Consider the following 16,370-nt stretch of genomic DNA (forward strand, 5'->3'; position numbering starts at 1 on the left):
TGGACCAGGCTATTCAAGTTATACTGTGCTAACAAACTTGTGCACTCGGTATCCATGTCCTAAGTAAGGCATTGTAAGAAACAGATTTTGAAGGTGGAGTTAATTTTATTATCATCTATCTCTGAGACTATACTCATAATAGTTATTTGGATTTTATAAAACTTACAATAGCATGTGAATAAAATTCAGAGTACAAAAGTTTCAAAATATGTCTTTGCAGTTAATGAAGCACATGAAAACTTATGACCAAGAAAACGGTGGCTGCTGAAGAGATTTGGGTTTCTTAGTGGAAGCCAAGTGATTTACAACACCACAATGGGACAGGGACATTTCAGAATGTTGTGAAGCCCTTCCCATGTCAGGCTCAAGGGTATGAAAAATCTATACTTAATTAGAAGTTATAGAGCTCCACAGCGATCTGCCCACAGAGGCTTATAAAGGAAGTTGTAGCCTATAATCCTATTCTCTATGACTTCTACCCAAAGCACTCAGAAAGGGATTGAAATATGTTCTAAGGAAATGAAGCTAGCACTGCATCTGGCAGCAAACAGTATTCATGTCCTGATCAGACTGGAAACACACATAATGTTAAAAGTGTTGCTTCATGGTACCTTAGACTCAAACTTTAAAGGCAGGCTAGGGAATGCATGTAACAATAGGAATCACTGTGAAGATAATGCACGAATCTGGGTTGAATCCAAAGATTGAACAGAAACTCTAGCTCATTGGAAATGTCAGGAACATAAAAAGTCTGCCAAAAAAGGGAGAAAAGCACAAGACAATGAGTAGATACAGTCAAACGAAAGGCAAGCTAGACTACAATGGACTACTAATAATTGGATGATGACCAGACTGGCTAAAACTACCTCATGCCAACCTTCGATTCAGATGTTGGACATGTCACCATAGCCACAAGATTTAATGTTCTGTTCTAGATTTTAGTTTTAGTCCATTGCAATGCTTTGTTGCTATTCTACTGTATACACTATCCCACCATTTGTACACTGGTGGCACATAACTAGATTTTTAATGTTTTTAGAGGTGTATAGCTAATTTCTGCCTCATGTCTCAGAAAACTGTAAATTTGTACTTTATAGCATTGCGTGAAGTGTCACGAATCGTAAGTGCTTTGTCACGGTGATTAAAAAGGTCACAGAAACTCTCTACACACAACTCAATGTTCCTCCCTTCAAGTCCTAAACAAAAGCCGCCTCTTTCTGTACAGTCTAGAAAGGCAGCTAGAAGTCGCTAACATCCTCAAGGAAGAAAACGCGCATGGACAATGAGGAATCTGACACAGTGATCGTTGACTTCCCATGAGTATCAGCTATCTTTTCACTGCCACTGTAAGAAAATGATCCAAAATTCTTGATAAAGATGATTTGCTGTGGTTCCTTCAAGAGAAATGGAGGGCGATGCATGGGAGGAAGAATGCTTGGCAGATGAAGGAGGAAGCTGAGAACTCATCTTCAACCATAGCAAAGATTCAGAGAGCCAAGTGGAAAGTGGTAGCAATGCATTCAACCCTCAGAGAAGGCCCCTAGTTGATGTACTTTGTCCAGTGAAGAGGCAACTCCTACAGGTTCCACAGCCATCATCTAAGAACCAAATTTTTAGAAATGTGAGCCTAAGCAGGAAATAAGTCATGAAAGACATGATACCAAACTAGAACTTAAATTCTTTCTTTTGTTTGGAAGCAACCCAACCCATGGGTCTTGATTATAATAGACTGAACAAACTCAATTTCCACCAACACAATACCTATCCTGAAATGTATCTTGTGTGACAAACATTTACCTTCCTAAAGCTTACATGAAAAAGGTGTTTTGAAACAAGGTCTGTTCCCACATCTCTTTTGTGTTACAAAGCTCATTTCATACAAACTTAAGATGAATGCATGACTACATCAGAAGTACACTACATTTAAACATGCCAAGCATTCTTCAAATTTTGTTTGAGAATTTTCTTTAACCTCTACAGCTTGCTTACATTTAAAATATTAAAACTGTTCAATACAGACAAGAGCAATAATAGCTTTTAATTAAACTTTTCTAAGTGAGAAAGTTAAGAAACATGGAGATGACTTTTAAACGTGCAGTACAGAAGCTGTTGTCCTATTTTCATTAGTTGTCATGTGTCCTGCCATGTCCTTTATCTGCTGGGGAATTTACAAGGAGCACAGCAGGTTGTGAATTTTTAATAGGCTTTCCTCAAGGAAAGGAAAGGTCAGTATTAACATAAAACTCTTCTTAAAGATTTGTGGCCAAATGTTTCACACCGGAAAACAGGTGTTACTGCAGAGCTAAAGCCACAAGAATCTCTTTTTCTCTTTCTCTTTCTCTTTCCCTTTCCTTTCCTTTCCTTTCCTTTCCTTTCCTTTCCTTTCCTTTCCTTTCCTTTCCTTTCCTTTCCTTTCCTTTCCTTTTTCTTTTTCTGTGTGTGTGTGTTTGTGTGTCTGTGTGTGTGTTGAAATAAAATTTTATGTGCTCTCTTCGATAGCACATACACTAAAACTGTGCCCTTCAGAGCTCCCAGGTACTAAACTACCAACCAAAGGGTAGTTTATGTACATGGGCCTGTCTATGGCTCTAGATACATATGTAGCAGAGAAATGCCTTGTCTGGCATCAGTGGGAGGTGAGGCACTTGGTCCTGTGGAGGCCTGATGCCCAAAAGAAGGGAATGCTAGAGGGGCAGGAGTGTGTGGTGAGTGGGTGGGGAAGCACCCTCATGAAGGTGAAGGGGAAGAGAATGGTGTGAGGGATTTGTGGAGGGAAGACCAGAAAGGGGGATAACATTTGAAATGTAAAAGAATAAAATTATTAATAAATAAAAAAGAAAGAAAACTTTGTCTCATGTAATAGAATAGCAAAACACGAATCCATGTAAATACTTTTTCTTTGACAGTTGATGCTACACATTTTTGAGCAGATGATTAATTGACCCCATCTCTTTGCATCATAAATACATGACTTGATTCAACTAAATTAAATAAGTTAATTTATAATAACATATACATTAAATATTTATAAAAAGTAGAACACTGAAAAAGCAATAGTTATAAAGAAATAACTAATGTCCCATCTTAGTAAATAGGTTGGTATGTGCAATAGTGTTTTATCTGAAGTATATTATTAAAGCAAAGAAGCAATACCAGGGAGAATGTGGAGAAATTACACACATAAAGTGAACTAATTAACGAGGCTGCTTAATGCTGCCCTCTAGACTCAGTACTAACTGCTGTAGCCATTAACTCTCAGCTGATCAGTTGTTCACTCTGGACCCACACAACCATGGCCCCATCAACAGTCATGGAATGATAGTGGACTCATAGGCCCCATCCTTTGATGAAACACTATAGACTTCTAAGCTCCATAGGATATTTGCAAACCTCAGGTCAAGCAGAGAGTCTGGAAAAATCCAATAGGTCATAAAACAAAATCAGTAGACTTAAAAATGAGAATGAGGGGCTGTGGTGAAAAGGATGACTCAAAGGTAATGGTTGCTTGGCAGGGAAAGTGGTAGTATGCATTGTAAACTTATGTACAATTGTTCAACAGCAAATTATAGTTGATATGAATGTATGTCAATGAAAATAAACAATAAAAACCCTACTTGTATGAAAACCTAAAAATAAGACACTTGAACATGGGAAGACTAGATAGGAACTAGCTGAATGGTTTTGTTTAGTTTTTTCTGACTCTAATTAAAAACATTGCCACCAATATATCAATTAGAAGGTAGATAATAGAAGACCCAACAGTGGGTACAGAACTCCTCACCACAGAATCAATCGATAGCCTGTAGTGCTTCATCAAATAATGGGGCCTATGAGTCTACCATCATTCCAATTAATCAATTTATGAGTTTTATCTATGAAGTGAGTTAATTACCCATATCTCAGGAAGTACAATACATCAGCTGAAACAAAATCGCACATCTAAGCCTGTCTATTTCATTTGAGTATGTCTGAATATTTTTTTTTTTACCATAAGCAAGTATTACAGCCCTACTCACCTTCATCTTTATCTTTATTCCAGTTTTAGTGTTCAGTCATGTTCAGTTCTTCTGCTCTGTTAGATAGGACTTTTTTTTTTTAAGTAATTCATCTCTATTGTAAAGTCTGATTTTTGAAGAAAACACGTATTCAATGTGCAGCTTCTTAACATGTAAAGTGCTACATTCGTAGCTGTCAATTGCTTCTCTTAATTATATCCTTTTTGGACAAAGTAGACATCTTTTCATTTTCTGGTTCTTAAAACCACCGTCTGACTTGCAGCCGCCTCATTTAGGTTTGCTGCTACCATGTTCAATTTTTGAATCCAGCAGAAACTCTCACAGTATGTGGTCCAATTACAAGATTTAATTTTCACTCTGTAGTCTTAAGTGAAGGTATAAACCCAGCTGTGATTTTTATCCTAACTTCAGATTTATAAAAATTCAAATCCCACTGTATAAATGTACAACCTCAAAAGCTTTCCTTTTGCCTACTTAACTGATTCGAGTAGCAGAACCATTTTGAATCATTACCTTCGTGCTTGATATATCCCTGCACCTCTGTTCTATGCTCTGTATTCAACATTGTCCTAAGATACACAATTTTTAAAAGGGAGGCTTAAGTTTCCAAGCTGTATTCAGACCTCATCTGGTAGCTTAGATATTACATGCTTAAACAGATACACATTCACGCCTATGAGCTGTTTAAAGAGTTTTCTCTGTATTTGCTTTGCACATATCACTTGGGTCTTCCATAGAATACAGGTGGAATTTTGCATTTGCTTCTAAAAGCATCTGACTATGTAGAAGACTCAAATCAAAGTAATTGAATGAATAGCAAATAAAACCTGAATTGTCTACTGTGAACCGCAGTACTGTCTGGTCAAAGGATTGATAACACCAAGAGCACTGGGTTATGTTTCTCAGACTGAATAAGAAATGTGTAATGCTTAGAGCTGCCACTTGTAAGATGACCACAGGGTTGCAAATGTGTATAATTTGAGAGTTTCTGAGAAATCAGGAACAATTTTAGATACTAATAACCATCAATCGGTTGATTGCTTGAGAGGGATTCTTGGAATCTGAGTTTCTTGTTTAACAACTGATACTTCCTGAGTGTACTTCTCTTGCATTCTTGCTTTCAAATAGCTATATAAATAGCTCAATAAATAGCTCTTTGTTCCCCAACTTCTTTTCTCTCTAAAGGACCCACACGTTTCAGATACCATTAACCATTATACCAGTAAGGATTAATTGTTTGTTTTAAATTGAGAATGGAGGTATATACAGAGCTTATTGCTAAATTCTAATGAGCATATGATATAACAAAAAAGTAAACCATTTTTGTAAATGTAGCTGTAACTAGCAATACAATCCTATATAAATATATTCACTTTTGGTTATATTTATGCTCATTTACTGACTTTGGGGGCTAGGCAGATGACTGAGTTTGTCGTGTGGATGCTATGCAAACATGATCTACCAGAAGCCATCACCCTTAAAGAAGCTTAAACTCCCTCTACTAAAGACCATTAACTGTAGCTGCTCAGTTAATAGTGGAAGCTCATGAACCACTTCCAACACCATTTTATGTTATTAAAGGGCCCGATCTTTTACAGGCTGTGCAATAGCATCCATATCTGCCTTGCATTCATGTGTGCAGAGATCCAGAAGACAATATTTTTCTCTGGTTTCTCTGTCTGCTTAAAACCTCACTCTTCTTCTGAGAGGCCACCTCATCTTTGAGGAGATGGTGTGGTACGATGTCTCACTTGTGGCTGAGCTCTCCCCCATCACTTATTGTCCGTAGGTTTTAGAGTTATGTGTGTCTCCATTAACCACCATCCTCTGTAGATAGACTTTTCTGATTAAATCTGAGAGCTTCACTAATCTGTGCATAGAAACAAATGAATTTAGAGAGCAATTTGACACTGTATCCATTTAACAAACTAAGTGTTAGGATCACCCCTGAGCCTATGAGCACCTCAACCATGGGTTTTTGGTTAGATTTGCCATCCTGGGCATTTGTTTTGTTTTGTTTTTTGTTCTGGGGAGCAGGTCTTAAATTTAATCAGAAATGGTTGATTACCATCCTATGATTGATGCCAATGCTGCATCCATGGACACAATCTTGCCGCTTTGGATGTTATTTCTGTTCACAAGCTTTAGAGCATTGCAAAGTTGTTCATGTTACTCCCCTTTAGAAGCCTGCACAGGACCTTCCTTATGACTGTTAGCCAGCGGGGAAGAAGTTCTGTAACAGCTGGGATTCAAACTGTCCTATAAGAAATCTGTGCATTGTCTTCAGCAATAAACACTACTACAAAGTTCTCATTGGAGAACTAAGAGCACCATGACTAGCTTTTCTTGCTTTGTAAATCTCTAGGACATTTCTGACAAAGACCTTAGGAGTTATCACACACCAGACACTGGGCTTTTAATTTGGCAAGTGGTGACTTCTACAATGAACAATCCCCTGTATAGGGTAACTCTAATTAGATATTTTATATGAATATACCCAAGAATGAAGCCTTCAAAATAGTAAGTTTCCATATGGGCTATGTTTTAAATTTAATTTTATTTGTAATTCATTTATTACACTCCATATTCCATTCCCCATCCCCCTATCCATCCTCTGACTGCTCCACATCCCATACCTCCTTCCCACCCCACCCTGTCTCCACGTGGATGTCTCCACCCCCCCACTCCACCTGACCTCTAAACTCCCTGGGGCTACCAGCCTCTTGAGGATTAGGTGATAATCTCTGAATGAGCACAAAGCTGGAAGTCCTTTACTGTATGTGTGTTGGGGGCATCATATCAGCTGGTGTATGCTGACTGGTTGGTGGTCCAGGATTTGAAACATCTCAGGTGTCCAGATTAATTAAGACTGCTGGGCCTCCTACAGGATCGCCCTCTCCTCAGGTTCTTTTAGCCTTCCCTAATTCAACAACAGGGGTCAGCTTCTTCTTTCCGTTGGTTGGGTGCAAATATCTTCATCTGACTCTTTCAGCTGCTTCTTGAGTCTTTCAGAGGGCAGTCATAATAGATCCCTTTTTGTTAGCGCTTCATAGCCTCAGTAATAGTGTCAGGCCTTGGGACCTCCCATAGAGATGGATCCTACTTTGGGCCTGTTGCTGGACCTTGTTTTCCTCAGGCTCCTCTCCATTTCCATTCCTGTAATTTTTTCAGAAAGGGTTATGGGTCAGAGTTGTGACTGGGATGGCAACCCCATCCCCTCACTTGATGTCCTGTCTTCCTGCTGGAGGTGGGCTCTATAAGATCCCTCTCCTTACTGTAGAGCATTTCATGGAAGGTCCCTCCTTGTGAGTCTTGGGAGTTTCTTACCTGCCAGGTCTCTTGTGCATTCTAGGGGTTCCCCCCAACCTCCTATTTCCTGAAGTTGCCTGTTTACATTCTTTTTGCTGGGACTCAGGGCTTCATTCCTTTTCTCTCACCCAATACCAGATCAGGTTCCCCTCTACCCCCCACTGCCTCCCCCACACAATCCACTTTCTATCCCAAATCCCTCCCTCTCTCCCCACTTGTGATTGGTTTCTTTTCTCTCCCAAGTGGGACTGAGGTGTCCTCAGTTGTGCACTTTGCATGTTGAGTCTTTTGCAGGCAAATGGATAGAACTAGAAAATATCATCCTGAGTGAGGTAACACAGACCCAAAAGGACATGCATGGTATGCACCCACTAATAATTTTCTTAGCCAAAAAAAATAAATAAATAAAATAAAAAAATAAATAATAAAAAATTTAAAAAACATATAGAATACACAAGATACAGTCCATATGGCTTTTGAAAAGCATCCTTACAGTTACTTATTGTTCCCCCACCTCTTCTCAGTCCTGCAGTCCCATCGCTCTCCCAGTTAAAGTTCCTTCCCCACCATTCACTTCCCCCTTGTATATGAAATCTGTAGGCCATGATCTATAGAAATTAAGAAAGCAACACAAGAAAGTATATTATTAAGTTTAAAATTTACATTTTATTACATATATTGAAACTGTAATAATTGCATATATGATACTAATGGCTATAGTTATAATCCTGCTCATTTCAAAGTAATTTCTCTTAAGTTGTCAACATGTTCCTTCTACAAGATAAGAATCCCAAAATAAGATGTTAGCCCTGGAAACTGCCATATTATCTGGAAGATGCTTGGGACCCATTACTACCCCAGAGTCAACAACCTAGAATTTACTTCTTTGTCCTAGAAGGGTTTCCTGTTCAGACTCCCAAAGGCGTAACTTACTGATCCATGCATTTCCATACCTGGCTGGCTTGCTTTAAGGATACCTTTGAAAAGGAGTTCAGGTAGAATTTTCTTATGATACAGGAATTCTTGGGTCCCTAGTTCAGCTGCAGTAACTTGTACACTAGACTGGTATGTACACACGATTCCAAATACAACTCTGTTGAAATAATTCTGAAAGGTTTGGTGTCACAGTCTTGCCTCTTTGAAGATTTTAAGAAGATAGCTTGACAAGGTACAATATTAGTACCTGCTTTATTTTATATTACTTATTATTTAGTATATATGTATATATGTGTTACATTGACATCTATACGCTGTTCTGAGACCTACAAATATTTGCAGGGTAGAAGTCAACTTTGCATGCAACCAAATATTATGTTTATTATCTCCACATTTGAAGTCTGCCTCATATATTCCCGAAAGACATAAATCCTATGATGCTATAAATTACAAAGAAGAAATTCAACCAAAAATAAGTTGATCTGAGCTGAATTTCCTGTAAAATATAATAGTAAAATAACCTCACATTCTAGAATACATTGAAGGTACAACACCTTCATGGCTGATGCTTTTATTAGGATTTATTTGTTTATAAGGAGAGATATGTACAAAGCAGGAAGAGGGAATTTAATTACAATTTTGAGTTTTGCTTTTTTTGGGGGGGGGTGGAATTCACAATGCTATATGAAGCTACATGATCTTGCTGGTCCTTGGGTATGATAGGAGCTACTCTGTTCTGATTCACAGCCCTGAGATTACTGACCCTGTTATTTGTGATGGGACTTGAAGGGCCATCTTTGAGTACTTTTAATCCTGTGCATCTTTAGTCATCATCATGGATATGTTCATTTTTATTTCCTCCAGCTTCATTCAGACCAAGATAAAGGAGATGGATCGCTCAAATATATTTTGTCTGGAGACGGAGCTGGTACTCTTTTTATTATTGATGAGAAAACAGGTGATATTCATGCCACAAGAAGAATTGATAGAGAAGAAAAGGCCTTTTATACTCTACGTGCACAAGCTATTAACAGAAGAACTCTGAGGCCAGTAGAACCAGAGTCAGAATTTGTGATCAAAATCCATGATATCAATGACAATGAGCCTACATTCCCAGAAGAAATTTATACAGCCAGTGTTCCTGAAATGTCTGTTGTAGGTAAGTGCAGTTAGAACATTTGTGATGTATGAAAACCATAAAAGTTATTTCAAATTATTCTTGCAATATTGTGTTTAATTAACTTAAATCACTTTTTTTATTCCCCACCCAAAAAATGCATATATATTTTCGTAAGGAAGCAATGAGTAAAAACAGAAATATTATTGCATTTTACATGACTTGTGGATTTGCAGATTTCACAGCACATTAAGTAGACTTGTCCAGTAATCCAGAAAATACCTCTAAATTTCAGTAGAAATGACAAAAATGAAACTTATTATATTAACTTTTACAACTACCCTGTGTGACCCTAAAGCCAAATATCTTATAATTATAATTGTCTTCTGCTTTCCACGATGGACCAGATACTGGGTCCCTTACAGAATCTGAATATTCAGTAATATAAGTAGCATAGTATATGCACATGACTGGTGCATACCCTCCTATACTTCTTTAAAAATTTTGTTTGAATTCTCCAATGGAAAACTGCAGGTAGAGATCCTTAAGAGCATCAGTTAGAGCTATAGATCATAGACTGGTACAGAGAGTACCAGGGGTAAGAAATGGTTTCACTTGTGAATGCTAGTCACAGTTTATCAGAAGATTTTATTTAGATTATTAACATATTCCAGTAAAAGTTTTGATTGGATCATTTTGTTAATATAGGAAGATCCTTGTACTAAAATATTTTCATATAAAATTTCTGTGATCATTCTCATACTTAAGTAAGCCCACTGAAACTTCACATAATGGGACAGAATAACAATATTGGACTGTGAAATACATAAAGTAAAAGATAAAACAGTATAACGTTTAAGAAAATTAAGTAGTTTTAATGTTAACAATGTCATATATTGATGACATAATATAGATGCTTGATTTTTGTTAAATAGTTACTGATAATATGTCTAAATTTTAGCAAAGCTTAATAACATATTTAGAATAAGATATGCTTCGGTTTCATAAAAAATAAACTCTCCAAATGTGTATGAATTTGAGTAAATTAATAAAATTATTTATTAAATAGTAAGACTTGGTATTTTATATTAATATCAAATTCATGCATCTCTCAAAACATTTGTTCAGGGATTGTTATTGCAGTTTGCTAAACACCAAGGACTTTTGTTGGTTATCAAACATAAAGCCCATAGATATCCTGAACCATGTTAGACATATCTTACTAGTTCTGGGAACATGGGGTCATCTTGGATTGTTTCTAAATTTGGAATTCAATCTATTCACGAAATTGTATTCTAGCGCAGATGCAAATTATTTTTAGAGTTAATTAGTGCAAGGGAAGAAAGATTATACTTACTCCTTTGAGATTTAGATATGTCCTTTACTCAAAACAAGTCTAGTATTTGAAAATTCATTTTAATAATACCAGGTCTTCATGTTTATAAAGGGACCATGTTTGTTATGTTGTGAAGTACTGCAGCATTAGATATTTTGTCCATAAGCATTCACTTTTTGGTTAAATAATAATTGCTAAGTTGAATTTCAGATTCCTTTGCAACACTGTATGCCTTTATCTATATCTATCACCAAACTGTATCTAACAGTTCCTTAAAGTGGTCATTTTTAAAGTCAAAAGTCACTCAAGTCTTCAATGAAAACAAGCACTTTTGCTCCTCCTTCTGGTACTGTGCAGAACTAAGCTGAATTTGGATACTTCAGGTACTTCTGTGGTGCAAGTCACAGCTACAGATGCCGATGACCCTTCCTATGGAAACAGCGCCAGAGTCATTTACAGCATCCTTCAAGGGCAGCCTTATTTCTCTGTGGAACCAGAAACAGGTCAGGAGCAGTGGATTGCTGTTTGCCGAAGTTACCATGTTTGTGATCTTTGCAAGTATAAGGTGGAGAACAAAAATAAATACTAAGCATTGGGAGTGGGACATAAGGTATAATTTTCAGTAGATATACGTGTTGTTTTTACAGAACATGAACCTAAACGCCAACAATTTGTCTAAACAACAGTAGATCCCAGAAACCCTTCTGCTGTGCATCCCACCCCACTCCCCAGCTGGGTTAGCAGGACCTTGCTGCCATTATTTGGTAGCTGAGGATGGAGGTCTTTGTGTTTCTACATGAATCTTGTCACTTACTAAGATCTATGTTCAACCTGAGTGTTATATAGTTAAAATCTTAAATATGTAAGTGATTGAGCTAATAGAAATAGATATGTTTGAGATTTTATATGTTTAGCGTACTCTAGGGCATATGATACTACTAGGAGATAGCAAGCAAAACAAACACTGAGGATTGACATGAAATTAGTTTCATAATATATATATATATATATATATACACATATATATATGATTTGGAGATATATGTGTGTGTATATATATATATATATATATATATATATATATATATATATATATATATAACTGATAATTGATTAAATTGGTAGGTACCACACAGTGAGATGACCCAGCATTTGTATTTTCCCCAAGGTATCATCAGAACAGCTCTGCCAAATATGAACCGAGAGAACAAAGAACAGTACCAGGTGGTTATTCAAGCCAAGGATATGGGCGGCCAGATGGGGGGTTTGTCTGGAACCACCACAGTGAACATCACTCTGACAGATGTCAACGACAATCCACCTCGCTTCCCCCAGAGTAAGTGTGCTTTTATCATTATTCTGCAGAGCATAAGATCTAGAGTAAAAGTACAGACTTAACAAATTACCAATTAGCTAATTAAACACACTGTGACAGTTTACTAGCCATCTTTCCTTAAATGGTAAAATTAAGTAATTTTGGAAAATCTCTTACAGAGTTGGGGACTCTGAATCTTAACTACTCCCTTCCTCCCACACAAAATGTGTACCAATTACCCAATAACTGTTTAATCCAGTAAAATTAATACCCTCATTTATAAAGTTAATAATTTATAATGACTATTTTTCTCTACTTAGATATTAATAAGTAAGGTCCTAAGTTGAATATAAAAATTTTAATAAAACATCGAATCATAAGAACTCGAACTATAAATGCCAATGAAGTCAGAACTTTGGGAAGTAATGTAAATTAGATTTTCTATCACTACATGTGGAAAGGCAGACCTCATAAAATATTTAATATTTCTAGTCCACATATAGATAAAGGAATCTTTAATTAATTCGACAAAATTTCAGAATCAATTAAGAATTAATTACTGATCAGTTAAGAGCCATTATCTTCTGACTAGATAATGATGGTATAGGCCATCTATTTACTTTCACTTCTTACAAAAACTTGGTAGATTATATGTGTGGAACACGGACCTGATGACAGGGATGCTACTGGACTCTTGAGGCCTCTACATAGTTTCATCTCTTTCACTAGTTCCTCCACTTCAAGACAGAATTTAGAGTTGTAAAGAATCAAGCAGAAAGAATCACATTCCAGTGTGATCTCTACTCTAACCTATTATCTTCAATTCTAAAAAGAATTGTAAATATAATTATATCCTTGCCACATCTTCTACACCTCTCGCCCACCCCTCCAATGTCCAACAATCCTTACATTCAAGGCATCCCCTTTAGCCACTGTTGCATGGATACAGAAAGAAGTAATCAACATATGAATACAACCTGCTGAATCAATTCTCTGTAGCGAGAACTCTTATTTTTCTAGGGCTAGCCATGATGTCTATTCTTAATTTTCCTCTACTCACAGTTATCACATTTTACTTTTGACCTTAGCTTCAATTCCTTTGTGATAAAATAAATTTGGGATTACACAGGTTTTTAAAATCATATTTGTAACTTTATACAGATGTTGCTTGGGGAGATTTCTAATGTCTTATCGTCGCTTAATTCTCTATAAGAAGGGCTGCAGTCCTTTCTGTGCTTTTAACCTAGATTGTCTTGTCAGTAGTGCAAAGCTAGGATTGATTTATTTAAAATGATCTGTGTTGAATGCTCATAAAATCAGACAGAACTATTTGAACCTGCTTGTCATATGTCTGTATGTATCGTGTATGTGTGTATGTCTTTATTATATGTGTGATTATATTTAGGCATTTAATTTACATGCCATCAGACTTGAGGTTTTGAAGAAGTTGTTGTTTTTAATCCGTAATCATATGCAAAAGAGGACATCCATGTACCCCCTTTTCAAATAGTCATATTTTACCTTAACATAGTGATATTCATCAAGAAAGAAGTCTATAGTAATCCTTAGTATAGTAATGCTTTTCTTTGAAAATTTTAATAATAGCCACACTAGTTAATGAAATGTAAAATTTAAATTTCACATTCAACGTGTATTCGTGAGCTAACATCTTGAGTCTGTTGTCAAGATAATGGGCAAGTTGAGCTGGAGAGATGGCTGAGTCAATAAGAGCACTTGTTGCCCGTACAAAGGACCTAGGCTTGTTTACCAACACCCACTTGGTGACTCACAATTGACCGTTCCAGTCACAAGGCATCTGATGCCCTCTTCCAGCCTTTGAGGGTACCAGGCATGCATGGGTTGCACATACATACATGCAAGCTAAACATCACACACACAGAAGATAAAATATATAAATCTAAGAAAATGAACATGCAGATTGAGAGGCATGAACCATATCTAATAAAAGCTATATTTCAACCACTGAACAAAAGATGCTTTATCAGTAACATAAGCCAATTTGGAATAGTATCAAGTTTAAAGTTCTCAGCAATTTTAAATAAAATTTTGGTTTTGAATAGTACATTCAATAAAGTAATTGATAAATGCTAGTTGAATGAAAAAACTCAGACATTTCCAAGTGAATATGATCAATAAACCCACATTTAGTTCATTGTGTTTTCCTTGTAAGTCCTTTGTTCAATACACATTTATTTGCCTTTATTCACTTGCAATCCATGACTGGCCCATGAAGCTTAGTACACAAAATATAACACAGTAATGTGGCAACAATAAATGTCACTATATTAGTAGAAACTGGAAAAAAAAGCTGCATATACTTAGTTTTCTAATGAAAAATTTTACTTGACACCATAACATCTTACTTATTGACTTATTTATTGGGTCATAATAACTCAGTATTATATTCTCCATTCATCAATTGAGCCAAGGTTAAATACACATTTACAATACACTGTTATTAGCAACAGAGATTTGCTGAACTAAGCATCCAACCCTACATGTATAGCAAAATCACTGAAACCTCAAGACTGTCATATATGTAATGCATATATATTTTACTACCTTAATATTTTCCCCAGTGAATAAAGCAAGGGGAAAAATATTCAGCAAACTCTGTAAAATAGAAACTACTGTGCAAACCAAAACAATAAAAATAATAGATAAAAATATACCACATGGGTATTCTTTGAATTGAAAAGAGATTTTTCTTTCACACAATCCATGCAACCTCAGTTTCCCCTCCCTCCACTCTTTTTAGCATTCCCTCATCTCCCCTCTCCCCTACACCCACTCCTCCTTGATTTCATCTTTACAAAATTCTTTTTGTCATGTTTAAAACATTGAGAAATCTGTTTTAAATACACTATTTTCTTTAATCTAATATTATATTTAAAGTGTGGAACCAATATAACACTTACTGGGATATGTAAAACTGTTTTCCGCTAAGTCTTTTATGAACCTTGCCCCACTTAGGTTTAATCTATTTAGGTTAACTGCATTTCCAGTCTGTGACGTTTTGAGGGTTCCTGGCTTGTGTAGTGGTTTGATTTCTGGACAGCTCAAGAACAAACCCTGCATGAGTCTCAATGATGTAATTCACTTAGTAGCTTTCGACTGTGGTAAATTAAACTGACCTCTATATTTCTCATTATCATCAGTAACACTGGGTTGTAGTGTACTCTTTATAGAGTGATGATGTAAGATTAAATAATTCAGTGTCTATGCAGCGTTGGTAGTTGGTATAGACATGTGTTTACTAATGCTTATTTGTAAGTTACTTGGTTGCTATCATTAAATATAGAAGTCAGATAAAACTTAAAACTCCTCTTAAATTTTATAAATCAAATTCAGCATTTAACATTAGGTAACACAATTTCTTTCTTAAACAAAATTACAAATTCATTTATATAGACAGATTTCTCTGTGCGTCACCAAATGACTTCAGAAAATAACAATGCACCAAATTTGGCGGTTTGGCTTTTTGACCATATACGTTACTTTTTCCTGAACTGCATTACAACTAAAGGACAAAGACACACAAGTGTCTTTAGAAGCCATGAAAACATAGCACACATTCTTTATGGATGGGGACTTCCTCCCTTTCAGAGTTTCCTTATCCCCCTAATTCTGTGCTTTTCTGAGATTGAAAGCTGCTATTCACGTAGGTCCATGTGATGATACAATGAAGAGACAGTAAACCTGCTGAGATCCACAGCCATTAGGACAGTAAGAAAAAGATGGCCTTATAATTACCAATTATGCCTATGGTTAGTGAAGACTGTATAACAATTGCTCTTCAGCTAGTGATAAACTCAGTAATGTTCCTTGACTTAAGCTTCAATTCATTTTTATGCATCTATTATACCTACTTTACATATGACTATATCAGGCCTATTCATCTTATTTCCTTTATGTCCCCCTAATTCTTTTAAGTTTTTATTGAAAATAAATTCTTCTCTCATACAATATATCCCAAACAGAGTTTCTCTGTCCTCCACTCCCACCATCTCCCCTCCAAATTTGTTTCTAGATCCATTCCCCCTCCATTTCCTCATTCACTTAAATCTTTAAGAAAAGACAAGATTTGTAGACTAATATAGTGGAATCTCTTCATTGAACAAACTAGAAAAAAAATTTAAAAAGAAGGGAAGAAAAATAAAGAAACACCTGAGACAAAGGCTTTGTTACTGAATGGGTTTTAACATAAACAAGCAAACACCCTGGTGAAAATGTCTTAATGTCGATTTGCATGCAGCCCAGAGTTAAGTAGTCAGGGATACCAGTTCTACCTACAGAGGTGAGGCTGGTCTTAGCATTCTT

General features: G+C 36.2%; 1 protein-coding gene across 3 annotated transcripts in view; it reads left to right on the forward strand.

Annotated features, from left to right (window-relative positions):
* The window catches only part of Cdh10 (cadherin 10), a 197,338-nt gene that overhangs the window by 135,991 nt on the left and 44,977 nt on the right, over positions 1 to 16,370 (forward strand). For all 3 annotated transcript variants that reach the window (XM_006520100.4, NM_001316758.1, NM_009865.3), the window contains exons 3-5: positions 9,126 to 9,420; positions 11,098 to 11,217; positions 11,883 to 12,050. In XM_006520100.4, the coding sequence (XP_006520163.1) occupies positions 9,126 to 9,420; positions 11,098 to 11,217; positions 11,883 to 12,050 (583 nt within the window). The remainder of the gene's footprint in view (positions 1 to 9,125; positions 9,421 to 11,097; positions 11,218 to 11,882; positions 12,051 to 16,370) is intronic.

The sequence above is a fragment of the Mus musculus genome, chromosome 15 (assembly GCF_000001635.26).
Source record: "Mus musculus strain C57BL/6J chromosome 15, GRCm38.p6 C57BL/6J".
NCBI classification, from domain to species: Eukaryota; Metazoa; Chordata; class Mammalia; order Rodentia; family Muridae; genus Mus; species Mus musculus.